We start from the raw sequence: 16,745 nt of genomic DNA, 5'->3' as shown, positions 1-16,745 counted from the left end.
AATCACGCAGCTACGATTATCTTAACCCATTACCTCCCATAATTCTATTAACTGGAAATTTTTTTATGAAACTTTGATTTCTAGCATAAAACAGCCTTAGAAACACTCTGGAATGATCAAAATAACATTTGAAATAGAAATAAGCGAGATATTGGGTGAAAAATTAGCAAACCTCATTTGAATATCAGAGACCTTTTAGGTTTCCCAGAAATTTTTTTTTTTTAAAGGAAAATTTTATTTTAGGCTGCATACTTATTTTTTTGTGTGTGTGCATGTGCATTTTTTTAAAGGCTGAAACTATCTCCTGGATTCTATGGATGCAAAACTTATGAATAAATCAACATTCTTGGACAACCCTAATATCATCACTAATTTTATTTATTGCGATTAATCCCAAGTATGAATCCTTATTATATTTTAAACATTAATAAATCCAAGCAGAGTACTACAGCTAACATTTTTTTTTGTCCTGTTGCAACATTATGCCCTACAGGTACATCAAAGGGTCCAAACTTTGGTAGCTAGGAATGAAGATTAAATTGTCTAGTTTCGCCATCTTTACAGCTCATTAGGATATACTTATCTTTCCAATGTAAGCCACCGAATCTTACTAGCCAATACTACTTAGAAGTAAAATTCATTTATATCATTATAAAAGAGCAATAACCAGGTGTCTATATTTCATCTTTTACTTGCTTCAGACATTAAACTGTGGCCATGCTGGGGCACTGCCTTGAAGAATTTTTCAGTGAAATGAATCGACCCCAGTACTTTCCCATTTTTTTAAAACCTGATAATTATTCTATTAGATTCTTTTGCTGAATTGCTAAGTTACAGGGATATAGACACACCAACACCTGTTGTCAAAGTTGTGAAATGGCCTTAAAATAATTGTTGTTTTGAGTCCTCTTTTAGTTTTACAGTTATAGGCTCAGGGACAACCTGGGGCATCGTGACTTTAAAAGCTTTTGATTATATTAACCCCAAAATTTAGGTTTTAAACCTGGTATTTATTTCCTATTTTATTTGTTCAACTTTTATGTTACACAGCATAAACAGAGTGCAGTTTTTCTAGCAGTGTCAGCATACAGACAGACACTTAATTAAATACACACACACACACACACACACACACACACTCCTATATACTAATATAGAATAGCTAACACAAAAAGACAAAACATAAAAAATTTAAACAATGTCATTTTGTCACAAGATCTTGACAGATTTGTAACTAAACAAATCTAAGTTTTTTTGGGTTTTTTTTTTTCTTTCTGATTCTGCTATTATTAATAATATCATTTGGTTGCATTATTAAAGAGATGAGCACAAAAGATATTTTAGAAATCCAGTCTGATTGCTCTTACTTAAATTACTATTGGAGGGGGGGGGGCAGGGATGAATATCAGTTTTGGTTGCACAAGTTGGAAATAGGTCAGGTTTGTTGTAGACTAGACAGAGCTTCACACACATAAATTTGATCAGAATTAGTCATGTAGAAAATTACTGTCCTGACAACTAAATCAGTCTTTTTAATTAGGAATTTTTTGTTTTAAACCTTACTACATTGTCATGTAGCAAGTATCATTGTGTAATTTTCCTCGTGTCCTTATGAAAATATGTTTCACTGAAAGCACATGGTCTAGCAAATAGGGTGTTGCACCCATGATTGCAAGATTGTGGTTTCCATTCCCAAGACCAGTAGTGTGATTTGTCCTTGAGCAAAACACTTCATTTCACACAGCTCCAAGTCCACTCAACTGTCAATGCATAAATCTGAGATGGACTAGTGTTCCATTCAAAGGGAACGTTGGCCTACCTGCCTAGTCAGCAGGATGGAATCATTCAAAATTTGTAAGGTAACACAAGTATAACATTTGATAGCCTGGTCAATACAATGATGTACGGATGAGAGAGAGAATTATGTGTGTACACACATACATATCCCATTAGTGCACATGTGAAATTTAGTAATGGTTGAGGGTCTTGTAAAATGAGTTACTCATAATTTTGCTAAACACAAGTATGATTAACATAATGAATTACACAATAGTTTGATAATTTTTATAAGATTTTTAACTCTTAACCCTTTTGTTACCATATTTCTGTTGAGATGCTCTGTGTTTCTTCCAATTACTTTATAACAAAGAATTTAGTAAAATAACTTAGTTATCGTTCAACTGGTGTTAGGAACATAAATTGTGACTAAGGTTTAGTGGAAGATTTTAATTCAGAACTTTTGAAAACAAGACATTTGTACTACAGAGCCAGAGCTGGTTTCGGCCGGGTTGGTAACGAAAGGGTTAAACAGTTTATATCTTTTTTTTTTAAACTTTGCATACAAAGTGCTAAATTCAGCTGGCTTTCGTGGTGACGAAAATTATAATCTGGGAATACATAGAGAACTTATAACTTCCAATTATGAACTTAGAACAAGCCTGAAGTAAAACACTAGCGGATACCAAAGTGTTAAACTGAGAGTAAGTAGAGAGTAATTAAGAAACTGCTATTTGTCAACTTAATCAGCTTAAACTATTTGTTAAAAGATGAACTGCAACTAAAATTACACAACCAACAAAATTAGAATGTAAAGAAGTTGGTATAAGGACTAAACTATTCAAAGAAGTTTGGAATAGCATGGTATTTTAGAAACCCATTATTAGAATAATGCGCTTATTCAAACAGAAGAGGAAAGATACTTCGGAGGATAAAATAATTTTTCCTATCCTATTCTATCATATATATATATATATATATATATATATATAGACATAGAGAGACACACATAAGCACCAACCCATACATACATATGAACATATACAAAGACACATATACACAGGTAGACTTGCATGCACACATACATATTCATCGTAGTTTTGATCAATTTTTGCTTTTTTTTTTTTACTTAGGAAATTAGACAAATCAAACAAACAAACAAAAAATTGAAAATACAAAACAAGGAGAAAAGGGAAAATAAGTTTCAGAAAATATTTTGATAAATTTATAAGAAGAACAACAAAAATACAACACAAATATATAAGAAAAAATACCCCACTTCTCTCACCCATCCCAGAGCACATCCATCCCACCACTTAAAAAAAAAAATAAAGGGAGAAGCCCCTCACCTCTTTCCCTGATCCCCCTTCCAGGGAACTGACATACCATTACAACATCAATTACAAAAAACAACATAAAAACAAAACCAAACAAAAAGTGTTAAGTTTGGTGATTAATTAATTAAAAAAAGGGTTAGGGGGAATAATGGCAGAGGAGTAGGGGCTTTTTTTTTCTTTTTTTTTTGCTTTTCTTAAGGTATTAAAAAAAAAAAAGAGGAGGAGGTGACAAGTTAATAGAAGATTACTTACAAGTGAAATAAGGTTCATTCAGCTTGGTTGAAGAATCTGTTGATTAGAAGGAGAGAAAAAGGGGCAAACGTGTAGTGAGTGGGTGAGAAACAACAACTGCACCAACAACAACAACAACAACAATGTAATGTTATAAAACAAATAAACAAAAACAAAAAAAAAAAATTGTCTCTGGAGCCACAAAGCAAAATGCAGAATCATCATCATTCATTTAGTTTCTGCATGATTAAAAATGTCAATACCACAAAGCCTTTTCACCAATGCTTTATGTTCTACTATTTACTACCTCCTTTAATAATAATAATAATAATAATAATAATAATAATAATAATAATGATAATAATGCTCTGATGCAGTAGCAGGCAGTGGCTCACATGGCTTCTGATCTTAACTGACATTGTTTTGTCTTGGTATAAAAAGATGGACCTCAGCAAATATTCTGCTCAATACCACAGATTTGCTTGTCGGTTGTTTGACCTTAACCAACTGAGCATGTCCCTTGGTCGCTGATGATATGTGCATCTCTGATCATGAGCAGAAGTAGTGGGGGAGCATCATAGCCATGTGTTGAGAGGAATTCTTTGGGATTTGAATAATTCACCTTTGGAAACATGGCTGTTTCGTTCAACATCCTTAAACAATCCTTATTCAGGGACCGTTTGAGCTGGATGGGCTACTTGACCTGAAGAAAATTCTAACTGAGCCCTACCTGCAAAGTCATGTGCTGTTTATCTTGATATAAGATCACCATGTTGTGCATGTGCCTGGTGTACCCTAATCAGACAGGTAGTCATGATGGGTATACTGGGCTTTGTATATTTTACCCGTGTCACTTTGATGTCATGCACTGCTCTTTCACTCAACAATAAGTTTCAAATTTTGGCACAAAGCCAGCAACTTCAGGAGATGGAGGTAAGTTGATTACATCAACCCCAGTGCTTCACTGGTACTTAATTTATTGACCACAAAAGAGTGAAAGGCAAAGTCAACCTTGGCGAAATTCGAACTCAGAACGTAGTGACAGGCAAAATATAGCCAAGCATTTTGTCCAGGCTCCTAATGATTCTGCCCGCTTTCCGCCAATAATGATAATGATGAATGTAATAATCTTAAATTAGAGTGCAATGGAAGCAATAACTATTGGAGCAAAGAGTTAGAAGATTTAACCCATGGATTTGCTTCCCTGTTGTTTGTGTGTGGGTGTGCATTATGGAAACAATACTAATCTTTCAAAAAGTGAATGACATCACTTCATGCCCTTTACTTTCGTGATATTACTGTTAGGAAAGGGTTGGAGACTTGGATGAGAACTGCCCTAACCAATTACCAAGGAATACAGGAAAAAGGGACATGTATACAGGGTGACACACCTGGTCTCTCTAAACAAACATCCTAATGCCCTGCTTATGGACCAACACTTGCCTTACAGAGTATTCTACAATTGTCTGAGATGTTTAGAAAACAACTTGTACATGCAAGTGCTACCAGTCGAGAGCTCTGCATACCAGAAGCCAGCAAGTGCATGGGGTCATCAGGAGAGAATGCGTGCCGTTTCGGGGCCTACCTCTCGATGGCATCAATGCGCATCACCCACCCCACTTACTGATTTGAGGCCCCGCTTGCTAGATCAACTGGTTATTAAATATAGCTCAATATTTCTCTAGCCATCGCTCATCATCTCTTTTTAACCAAATCCAGTGCCTGGCCTTCTCCACCATAGTTTGGATATCGGTCATGGTGGTATTTACTTTACGATGAGTTAAGCCTAAGAATAACAACAGTCGCCTCACACTGTGTCCAACAAACCCTCTACATCGACTTCGATTGGAAAATGCTCTACTTTCCAGCCTGCGTCTTCACATTCCTTGAGGAGGTTTACATAACGGTCAGTCTTTTGTTAGCAAAAGAATTATGTAAGACCACAAGAGTAGAGTGAACATGTGTATTTACTATTTATTGTACAAGATGGTGGAAAGTGTGAAACATGTATATGGTTGAAAAGTAACCTCTTGCAATGAAAGATAACAATTTTCAAACTCCAGAAGTTACTATAATCAATTATGTCATTAATAAGCACCAGCCCTCCTATGTTATGTCATCAACAAGATTCAACCCTCCTGTGTGAAAAGATAATCTTGCAAAGGTCACTGATAAATTTATTATCCAGTTTGAAAGATATCTTTAGCTGTATGAAGCCAGATGAGAATGATAAAATGGATTCATTTCAATTAAGTCTGGTAGATACAGCAGCCAATTACTATAATGAAGTGGAGCAGCTTGAAATAACAAAAGGGCAAACTAACGATGGTATCATATATTATTCAAGATTAAAACATTTCATTGCAACTAAATTAAATAGCAGCAAAAATGTATTCAGGGAACAAATAAGAACATAGTCATTGAAGTAACAGCCTGCTGGAGCAACCTATTACTGACTCCGTTCATTCTCAGAGATGAATACCAGAATATTATAAATCTGCTACATTATGAAGCCAATAGAAATGTATTTTGCTAAAGACTTGAGAAACTGATTAAGAGTTAATTTTGCTATAGCTCTGCCTTATCCTATAAGACAGGCAAAACCTTTATACATTAAAGTTGGCTGTTTCTGTAGTCCTGGTGAAAGAGTCAGCAAGTTTTATGACTAGTGTTATGGACAATGCTGATATGAGTTACTACATCCCTATGGTACTGATGTTTGCAAATCAATTTCCATTCGGGCTGAAATTTGATTTTGGTGAGAATCAAGAACATTAAATAACTAAGACACCATGGCACAGGTGTGTAGAAAATGAAATAGTATTATCAGCAGCACCATGCTGTCAAACACCTCACCAGGTTCTATAAATAGGCTCAATCAATAGTGGCTTACAGTAAGTGCAAGTCAATTGTCTTTAATTTGTGAAAATAATGTATAAAAAGTTGGTATTAAAATTATGGTCCATATCACATGAAGAGCTTTTAAAGGAATGAAGTTTAAAATGATTAGGAAAAGAACTGTAAACACCAAAGTAAACAATTACTATCTAGACAATGAAGTTTTGTTGGCCACATAATATCTATGCAATGAAAAGATAGAGTCAGTAAAGAATCAGAATTCAAAATACTGGCTTATGAATTCAAATTGTATTAATAATGTTTTCTGCTGTGTCTGAGCAGAACACATAAAACTGGTTGCAAATCCATGGTAATACACTCATTGCCCCCATCACTAACATTTTTACTGCCTTTCCATGCTGGAATCGGTTAGACAGTTCACTTTCAACAAAACATCTCTCCTACATTTGTTACTACGTTACAGTGAGGCACAGCATACTGAGACCACCCCCCACATCTACCTGTATCTTCTCTACTCTTCCTGTTCTGTTGGTTCCATTTCCTTGCATTGTTCTTCACCCAACAACTTTTCTTTTACATGCATCTCATGCTCATAGCTTTCCAGCCTTCTGTCTCACATACTGTAGTGGATACTTTTATTGATGTCCAGTTTTTCTCTCATCATCCAACTTTATCCTTCATGCAAGCTGACTGCTTTCAATAGCCCCCATCTACCACTAAACGTTATTAGTTAAGGGTTGGTGTGTGTGTGCCTGGATCCTTATTTATAGGTACTCCTCCCATCCCCAAGAGATCAGGGAACTTAGTTCTATTTTAGTTGGGTCTCTATGGCTGGACGCCCTTTCTAACACTAACCACTTTATATATATACATATATAAATAAATTCTTTTGTAGGTTTTAAGTCAGAACTTCAGCCATGCTGGTTGGTGCATATAATATATAAAATTAATTTAGCCATGCATGTGTTACTTTGCAAAAGCTCTTTTTAAAAAAAATGAAACATAAATAATGCATTTGAGAATAAAACAGAAAATAAAATTACAACATACAAACGAAAGAAACAAGGACACCCTGCCACCCACAAATGTTTAGGATAAAGAATAAAGAGTATTGAAAATATAACACAGAAATATGTAGAAAGGATAGATGGGTATTTACAAAGGGAAACAGAGAAAGGAAGAATGAGAGGTTGCAGAGAGAGAGAGAGAGAGAGAGAACCTAAGGTCAATTTGAAAATATAGAGGAATCAGTACCGCAGTAACAGAGCCAGCATGTGAACCATTATTGGTAGGGAGCTGGGAATGAAGTTGGAGGATGTGGATGATAATGATGGGGGCAGGGAGAAGGGGAAGAGAGCTAAAAACCCTTCTGCGACAAGTGGTGCCTTTTGAGCACTCAGGTGGATTTTCATTTTTAGTGCTTTTTTTTTCCGCAATGTGTAGGTGATCTGTAGACGTGATCTTGGTGTAGCAGGTTAAGATGTGTAGAGTGAGGTTTTGTGTTTCTTGCAGTTTATTGAAGTGTGATGCTCCGTGTTTCTTGCCGTTTATCATTGCAGAGAGATTCAGGGCCCAAGGAGGACTGGTATAGGCCATGATAGATTGAAAGTGACTTGTTGGCTGATGAGGTCAAGGGTTTACCCATCAAACATTTTTGATGGTGTGCTTAGGAGGATCAGGGGTCTGTATGCTGTTACTTCACTTGGGTTGTTGTTGGACTTTAGAACTGCAATAGTTTTGACCAGCTTCCAGATTACAGGAATTTAACAGCGTAGGCATAAGTTATTGTAAACATTCACAGTGCAGTGATTCCTTCAAACCACAAGGTATTTCAGGCATAGATTTGTCATTTTGTCAGACCCTGAGGCATAAATCTGATAGAAGGAACAAGTCAAAACCATAGTCTCTGTGAACGGTGCCTATTTTTCCTATTGTAAGACACCATTTCGAGCATGGCCGTTGCCAGTACCGCCTGACTGGCCTTCGTGCCGGGTGGCACGTAAAAGCACCCACTACACTCTCTGAGTGGTTGGTGTTAGGAAGGGCATCCAGCTGTAGAAACTCTGCCAAATCAGATTGGAGCCTGGTGTTGCCATCCAGTTTCACCAGTCCTAAGTCAAATCGTCCAACCCATGCTAGCATGGAAAGCGGACGTTAAACGATGATGATGATGTTCCAGCAGTTTTCATGAAATGTCTACTAAGAGCGTATGCTTGGCGTTGCCGTGTGGCAATATCATTTGAGGCTATTATTGTGACATGGAGTATGCTGTGACCATTGTTGTTGCTGCTAAGTACATAGGGTTTTACTGCTAGTTTTGTGCTTAATCTTAGATACAAACGTTTGCCTGTTCTCAGTTTTCCTATGTCTGTTTTTGTTATTATTTCCCTGTTTAGTTTGTTTGATGTTGAGTTTTATTTCAGTTATGTGTAGTTATGGTGTATTGTGTTTCGGGTTGTCTCTGGTTTTTATGAGGTTGGCCATTCCTGATATGTAATTGGGGTTGTATGTATTTTTTGTAGCTTTGTGGGATACAGTTTCTTTTTCTGTTCTTTTTCTTTATAGAAGTGTCTATAATTATTATGTTGAATGTAATGTACTGTGGTGTTGGTGTTGTCATTGTGCTGTTACTGAATTCTAAAAAGATTGATTCTCTTTCAGGTGACTTGACCTGTAAGAAATTGCAGCCAAAGCTTCCAGAAACACTACCCTACTGTCTTCAAATTGGTTAACTATACAGGATAAACTAATACTTGAATATAATAATAGACCAGAACAGAATGAGATGGTTATGGTTAGAGAAAGCCAATTGAACGATGAGTACTTGATATGCAGGAATATTTATCATCAATGATGGTGATGTTGAAGATGCTGCTGCTGCTGCTGCTGCTGCTGATGATGATGACAATGATGATAATGAATGCAAGTGGTATATGTGTGTGAAAGGAGTGATGTTAACGCAACGATGGTGGTGTATGAATGATATTGTGTAAGACACTATGTGTGTGAGTGTGTGTGTGAGAGTGCGTATACATGAATATGTTATAATTTGCATACATGCAAGTGTGTATATATGTGTGTGTAACTGTGTATATAATTGTATATCATTGTTAGCAATGCATTTTCACATAATGTCCATATGTAACACTGCCCCTATATGAAAGTATATATATATGTGTGTGTGTGTGTGTGTGTGTGTGTCTATGTATGTATGTATGCCATTGTCTACATCCGCATACACAAACATGTGTTATGTGTGTGTGTGTGTGTGTACATTATAAATCTATATTGCTGTCTGTATGCATAATCACGTGCACAAGCACACGCAAATGTGTGTTTGCACAAACGTATTACGAATGTATAAATGACTAAGTTTATAACTGTGCGTATGTGTACGAATAGATGTTTACATGAATGTATAGACGTGTGTGTATGTGTGTGTGTGTGTGTGTGTGTGTGTGCGCGCAAGTACACAATACAACAAGAATGTTACGGGAGAGTGAGGGAGGGAGGTGGTGGTGGTGAAGATGTGCGATACACAGAAAGAGCCTGTGACCGATGCCAATAAATAACTCGGTCATTGATGCAGTCAGCAGGAAATTGCAAAATTTATGGTTCAAATTCATCACTGATATACAATTTAGTTACAGAAATAAGTCACAATTACCTGGGGTTTCGTCTTTTGGCTGTATTGTTGTGTTTTTTGTTTTTAATTGTGATCACAATTTTTTTGTAATATATATATTTTAATCTTCTCTCCATCATTGTGATTATCATACCCTGTTCTCTCTTCCTTGACTAAATCACCCCCACCACCTGTCTGTTACACCTCCCCACATTATCCTCGTTATTATTATTATTGATATCGTTGTTGTTGAAATAGTTAGAGATGTATTTTGCCTCACCTCACCCAATATTATGAATTAAAGAATTTATTTTTTATTAATTGAAATTACGTGGGAAAATATTTTATTTTTCAATGTGGAACTTCTTCATAGAGAGGTAAAAACTGAATTGTTTGTAGTATTTTCCCCCCACTCTGTTCAGAGGAAAAACAAAATGATTTTAATTCGTGAAAAGGAAATTTCTTTTTCCACTCACTAACAAAATCAGATCAGACCAAGGGAGTCTGACCATGATATAAGTACAGCTATCCGATGAAGGATTTTCGATTCAGTTCTTCAGCTTTTGAAAAACACCAGTGGAAATATCTTTTAAAGCAAACCCCTACCATTTTTGAAAAGGAAAGAATGCAATGGAGAATGAACAGAGAGAAAAAGTACTCAATATATGAAGAAAAGTTTCTTTAGGTGTTGAAGCTCATAGTTCACTCTGTTACAACTAAGAGTTTCTCATTAGATGCAATTCTTCAGGTAACAAAACAATAGACAGACAGACAGACACACTAACAAACAGAGATAAGAAGGTAGCTTTTAAATGATTGATTGATCTGCTAAAAATAATAGCAAAATCTCCTTTAAATCATGTACTTTTGTGGCAGGAGGGAGTGAAAAAACATATATAATGCGAGTGAGTAAAACTGTGTCTGGAAGAAAAAATATATGGAATGGCTATGGATAGAATGTCTTTGTTTATAGGTTTCCTCAATAAGACTGGCATAGGTCTAAAAAAAAAAACAACAACAACGAAAATGTATTAAAAAGTAACTTACAAGTAAAATACGGTTGAATTTCATTCAGCTTTGTGGATGAATCTGGATTTAAAAAGAGGAAAATGAAACAGTGATGTGTTAATACAGCAACTGGTGGTTATGCATATCAAGAAATAAAGCATTATTGCAGTAAAAGAGACACTACGTTTGAACCCTTTAGCATTCACATTACTCTGACGAATGCAAGGCTTATTATTTTATCAATCAATTTCTATCTTTTACAGGTCTCAGTCATTTAACTGTGGCCATATTGGAGCTCTGCCTTGAAAAATTTTAGTCAAACGAACTGACTCCAGCACTTACTTGTTTTTTAAAACCTGGTACTTATTCTATTTGTCCTTTTTGCTGAACCGCAACATTATGGGGGAGGGGGGGTGTAAAGACTGCAACACCAGCTGTCAAACAGTGGTAGGGGACAAACGCAGACACAAAGACGCACACACACATGACAGACTTTTTCAGTCTCTGTCTATCAAATCCACTCATAAGGCTTTGGTTGGCCTGGGGCTATAATGGAAGACACTTGCCCAAGGTACTACACAGTGAGACTGAACCTGGAACAATGTGGTCGCTAAGCAAACTTCTTACCACACATGCACACCAGCACGGCATTGCTCTGAATTAATCATGAATTATCTTGCAGGTTCAATACCTGTTATGATGTTCGTGTTAATTTTTAAAATGACATTGTGGGGTAGGTGTGAGAGGCTTTTGGAATTGAAGGATACTTGGAATTAAAAGGATGATTTTAAAACCTAATTTTTTTAATATATCACACCAGCACATATGTTCCTATGTGGCAAAGCGCAGCATCCAGGTCTGGAACATAAAATAGAATATTTGCTGGAGCACCGCCTTTAGTCGAGCAAATCGACCCCAGGACTTATTCTTTGTAAGCCTAGTACTTACTCTATTGGTCTCTTTTGCCGAACTGCAAAGTTACTGGGACGCAAACACACCATCATCGGTTGTCAAGTGATGTTGGGTGGGTGGGGCAAACAGACACACAAACACATATATACATCATCATCATCATCATTTAACGTCCGCTTTCCGTGCTAGCATGGGTTGGACGATTTGACTGAGGACTGGTGAAACCAGATGGCTACGCCAGGCTCCAAATACACATATATACGGCGGGCTTCTTTCAGTTTCCGTCTACCAAATCTACTCACAAGGCTTTGGTTGGCCCGAGGCTATAGTAGAAGACACTTGCCCAAGATGCCATGCAGTGGGACTGAACCCGGAACCATGTGGTTGGTAAACAAGCTACTTACCACACAGCCACTCCTGCGCCTATATATAGAGAAAAATAGTAAAAAAACCAAACCAAACCAAATTAAAAAGATACTTACATGTTACTGGTAAGTATGGCTGTTGAAGTTGCATTGCAAGGGCCTGCTGGTAGGCCACATTGCCAGGTTGATAGACTGGGACGCCACTTTTACTATCTGCCACAGCCACACGTTTGGCATAAGGTGCACCGGTAAGACCACCCTAGTGCCAACAAGAGGAAATATCAAATTAAACTTGAAATTTGGTTTTGTATTTATGAGAATACGACGAAAATAAAATAAATTTATTTTTAAAAAATTCTTTTTTTTTTTTTAAATTTTTTTTTTTATTCAAGATAAATAAGGAAAGCAGAAATTATTATAGAAGGAAGGAAAATAGAAATAAAACTTTAGAAAAAAAAAAAATTATAAAAATAAATCGTCTGGGAGACATTTAAAAAAAAACTGAAAAAAGTAAATTAAAATATTTTTTTTTGATTATTATATTTAATTTTCCTTTGTATGATTTTATATATTTGAAATATTTTTTGTGACTTTACTTGTTGTATTCTTCTTTGAAGGACAGTTGCAGGAAGGAATTAAAATTTAAAAAGTAAAAGATAAAAAATAATAATAATAAATAAATAAAACCCCTCTAAGATAAATTTGAAATGTCAGTAAACCACTTGTGACTTGCTGCTATGTATGGTTATATTTTATTTGAAAGCATTTTGAATGAACCATGAAGATGAATAAATCAATAAAGAATTTAATTTTCTTTCTGTTTTCTTTTTTAAATATTTTCGAGTTGCACTTGTTTCACAAGTGACTTGATCTAAGAGAGAGTATTGAAATACAAAATAATTACACCATGGAAGAAACATTAAAACCATTTAAAACACACATATACTGTTACATTCACATTATTTTCGTGTGTGTCTGTGACAGTATTTATATACTATTAATTGTTCAATAATTGTGTTGTACGTCTATGAACAAGTTAGTCACTAACACACAATTTCGCTAGATTTCATACACTTTATTGGATAAAAAATACTGTTAGAAAATAAAGTGGATATAACAGTATAAGTGTGTATGTGTGTTTGTACTTTAAATGGCAAAAACAACTAAGATCCCCCGCTTCCCACCATCACTTAGTAAATTGGAAAAATAAACTATGATTTTCCCTGGTTTCTTCTCCTTACTATAAATAAAGAAAAAAAATTGCAATTTGAGAATTTGATGGTCTTTAAACCATATATAAAATCTGATAACTTTAGAGAAATATTTGTGTATGTGGAAACATCGACAAAGTCATTTTCATAAGAGATATGAAATGGTTAGTGAATAATTCTGGAGTTTTGAAATGCAATGTTAGAGGACTGTTAAATGGAATGCACAAATGGGAAAAACTGTTGCAAGTGGAGTTTAGCCCTCATTCTTCTGAAGAACACAAAATTATGAAAACAAAGTAGTTAAAATGAGGAGAGAGAGATGGGGAGGATGAAACTAAGAAAGAGAAAAGAAAAACAGGCTAAAAATGATAGGCAAAGAAGGAAAAAAAAAAGATAAAAGACAAAAGAAGAGAAGGATTAAATGATAATGACATATGATTGAGAGTCAGTAGTGTCACCAGAAGTGACACTGATGTTTATATTCAGTGGAACTAGTGCCGTCACAGACAGGCAGTGACAGAATGGTTAGACACGGGTGCATGGAGATGGAAAACTCAAAAAGGAAGTCAAGACAGGGGCACATTTGAGTGACGTCAATAACGGTACACTTGAGTGAGACGGTGAAGGCACACATGAGATACACTTGACATATCGTCGTCATCATATTCCATGCTGGCATGGGTCAGATGGTGTGACAGGATACTATAAGTCCAAGAACTGCAACATAGTCCAGTGTCTTGGTATGATCTCCATGGCTGGACGCCCTTCCTAATGTTACTGAGTGAAATTTATATATCATTTCAGTTACTGTTTACTCTGGGACATTTCAACTGGCAGTTTTAATAAGAGATATTTTTGCATTCCTTTTAATTTATTCTAAATTCAATGTATATTGATAGCTCACTGAATTTCCGACAATGAAAATAACATGGGTGAATCTATAACTCAATGTAGAACAAATATCACAAAAGACATTATTCAGTAAACATTGGTTTCCAGTTTTCCTTGCCGACCCATACCAGCAACACACATACAACTTGCCGGCTTTTGCACAGTTTCCATTAACTAAATTACACTTCAAAGCTAGAGAAGAAAACATTTGCTGAGGGTGCTATGCAGTGGAATTGAACCAGGAACTACACTGTGAAGTAAACTTATGACCAGTTAGCAGTGTTGGTATACAATAGCTGACAGGTAGGCTGTGTTGGCATACATATAATTTATAGCTTAATAAATTAAAATGACTAACTAGGAATGAAACAGGATGATAATGAAAGACAGGAGGGGTTGGGGGGGATAAGAGGGGAAAGAAAAAAAGTATGTAGTGATGTTGAGATAAAGGTTAGTTAAGTTAATTAGCAGGTCAAATAGCTTCAGGTTAAATATTTGAGTTAATTAATATGTGAAATTAGGACATCACAGCTGCCACTTCACTACAAAAAGAACACAAGTTAATATATATATACATATATATATATATATATATATATATATATATATATTTATATATATATATGCAAAGAAAATAAATAATTTTAAAAAATTTATCCTAAAGATGATGCCTTGCTACCAGCAACATCGCCAATGACCAAAAATTACACAAAAGAAAACCATTTCGTCATTCCAACAGCTGTAATTTACCAGTTAATATTTAGTATTGATTTTGCAGTAGATTTCAGAATTAAAGTAACTGATGACAAATAGAGAAGCTACAGGTGTACGTGTGTGTGTGTATGTGTGAACCACAGGAGTAATAAACAACAATGAATGAGTTTTTTTGACTGAGCAATTGCAAAAAAGAAATTCTGGGAAACTGGAGGAATAATAACTGCTTGAATAATTTCCCAAATACGACTGGTACTAATTCAATCAATGCTGGCGTGATTGCAGGCTGAGTCAAGACTCGAAGAAATATGAACATAGAACATGGAGATGTTGAAAATGGCATGTTGCAGTACTAACTTACCAATTTTATACTTAAAAATAAAGAACAATTGATACAGAAAAGTTGGCCATAGTCATTTGGATACAACTAAGTATATTACTGGTACACGTACTAAATATTCAGAAAAGAAATTCTAAGGAGGTGGGCATGGATGTTGCTCCTGCCCAATAATATCCAACTGGATTTTGAACTCAAAATTAAGAAAGAGTCAAGGCCAATTTAATGGGCTTTAGTGCAATACAGACATCTCAAGCGTCTTGAAAATGGCAAATAATAATAACTGGCAATATACTCTGCTAGCAGTCAACTAGTTCTCACTTGCTTAAAGCAGATCATGCAAATAAGTGCTATGAGGTGGTGCTGCCCAGCATTGCAAAATAAAAACAAAAAAATTACAAGAGCACTATGTGAATAAAACTAAAGGTTTCAGCATTTTATTAATGTGCAGGGTTGCATTGCAGAGTCCTCTCATGATGTGCACACACAGTACAACCTTATGATAGGCTGATGGCTGGTCGAATGAGAGATAAGGCTATCCATGTGTTATCACCTTGAAACCTGGTACAGAAACAGTTAATCAGAACACGACCAAATACGACAAGTGTCAATAAACAGTAATGAGATCAAATGTGAAACAACGACATCAATGTTGAATGTAATTAGACACACACACACACACACACTCAGAGATTCTTTCTCTCTCCCTCCTCTCTCTAACACATGCACGTACATACATCTATATAAGCTAAAGCCCCCCCCCCCCCCAAGTGGAATTTTAATCACTAGGTCAAAGTTTCTTTGCTTTCATGAAGCTTTCCTTTCTGCAAACGCTAGTCTTCCATATTATGCAAACATTTTCTGAGACAGCAGGAAATTCCTAGTCACCCATCTCTCATAGATACCCTGTGTGTGTACACACATGCATATATAGGCATATACATAAACACACACACACACACACACACACACACACACACACACATATATATACATATGCATACACACACATATATATATATATATGCACACACCACACAAATACAGGTACACACGCACATATACACATGTACGTTTGCATATGTCTGTGTGTGTGTGTGTGTGTGTGCATGTAGACATGTCTGCATGTTTGTTTACACTGGCACTTTCTGAAAAATTTGCTCAGCTACGGGTAATGTCGTTGCTGTAATTTTCCCTATCAACAGGGGTTGTCCACTAAGTGAAATAAGTGAACTCACAACAGAATATCTAACCAGATAAAGGATTAGAGTTGAGTGGGTGTCAGTTTAACGGCAAACAAGTCACTGGTATGATTTTGCAATAAAACCTTCCACAACACAGCAGCTTGTCTCCAGTTGTCCCCAGTGCATGCACTGCTATAGCAAAAGGCAAATAGACTTAACCCAAGATGGCCACTGTCTAACTAGTCGTAAGTAGATATCTACTGCCAGAGAGAAACAAAAGTTTTAACCCTTTCAT

At 35.8% G+C, this 16,745-nt stretch overlaps 1 protein-coding gene across 17 annotated transcripts in view; it reads right to left on the bottom strand.

Moving 5' to 3' along the window:
* LOC106874507 (muscleblind-like protein 1) overlaps positions 1-16,745 on the bottom strand; it is a 370,239-nt gene that overhangs the window by 37,949 nt on the left and 315,545 nt on the right. For all 17 annotated transcript variants that reach the window (XR_016237412.1, XR_016237416.1, XR_016237413.1 and 14 more), the window contains 3 exons: positions 12,231-12,372; positions 10,876-10,917; positions 3,366-3,401 (listed from right to left, as the gene is read on the bottom strand). Coding sequence is in view for 1 of the 17 variants with exons in the window: in XM_089337527.1 (XP_089193653.1) it covers positions 3,366-3,401; positions 10,876-10,917; positions 12,231-12,372 (220 nt within the window). In the remaining 16 variants the exon portion in view is untranslated. The remainder of the gene's footprint in view (positions 1-3,365; positions 3,402-10,875; positions 10,918-12,230; positions 12,373-16,745) is intronic.

The sequence above is a fragment of the Octopus bimaculoides genome, chromosome 19 (genome assembly GCF_046866305.1).
Source record: "Octopus bimaculoides isolate indiv1 chromosome 19, ASM4686630v1, whole genome shotgun sequence".
NCBI lineage: Eukaryota > Metazoa > Mollusca > Cephalopoda > Octopoda > Octopodidae > Octopus > Octopus bimaculoides.
This window is presented reverse-complemented; position numbering and strand designations above follow the sequence as displayed.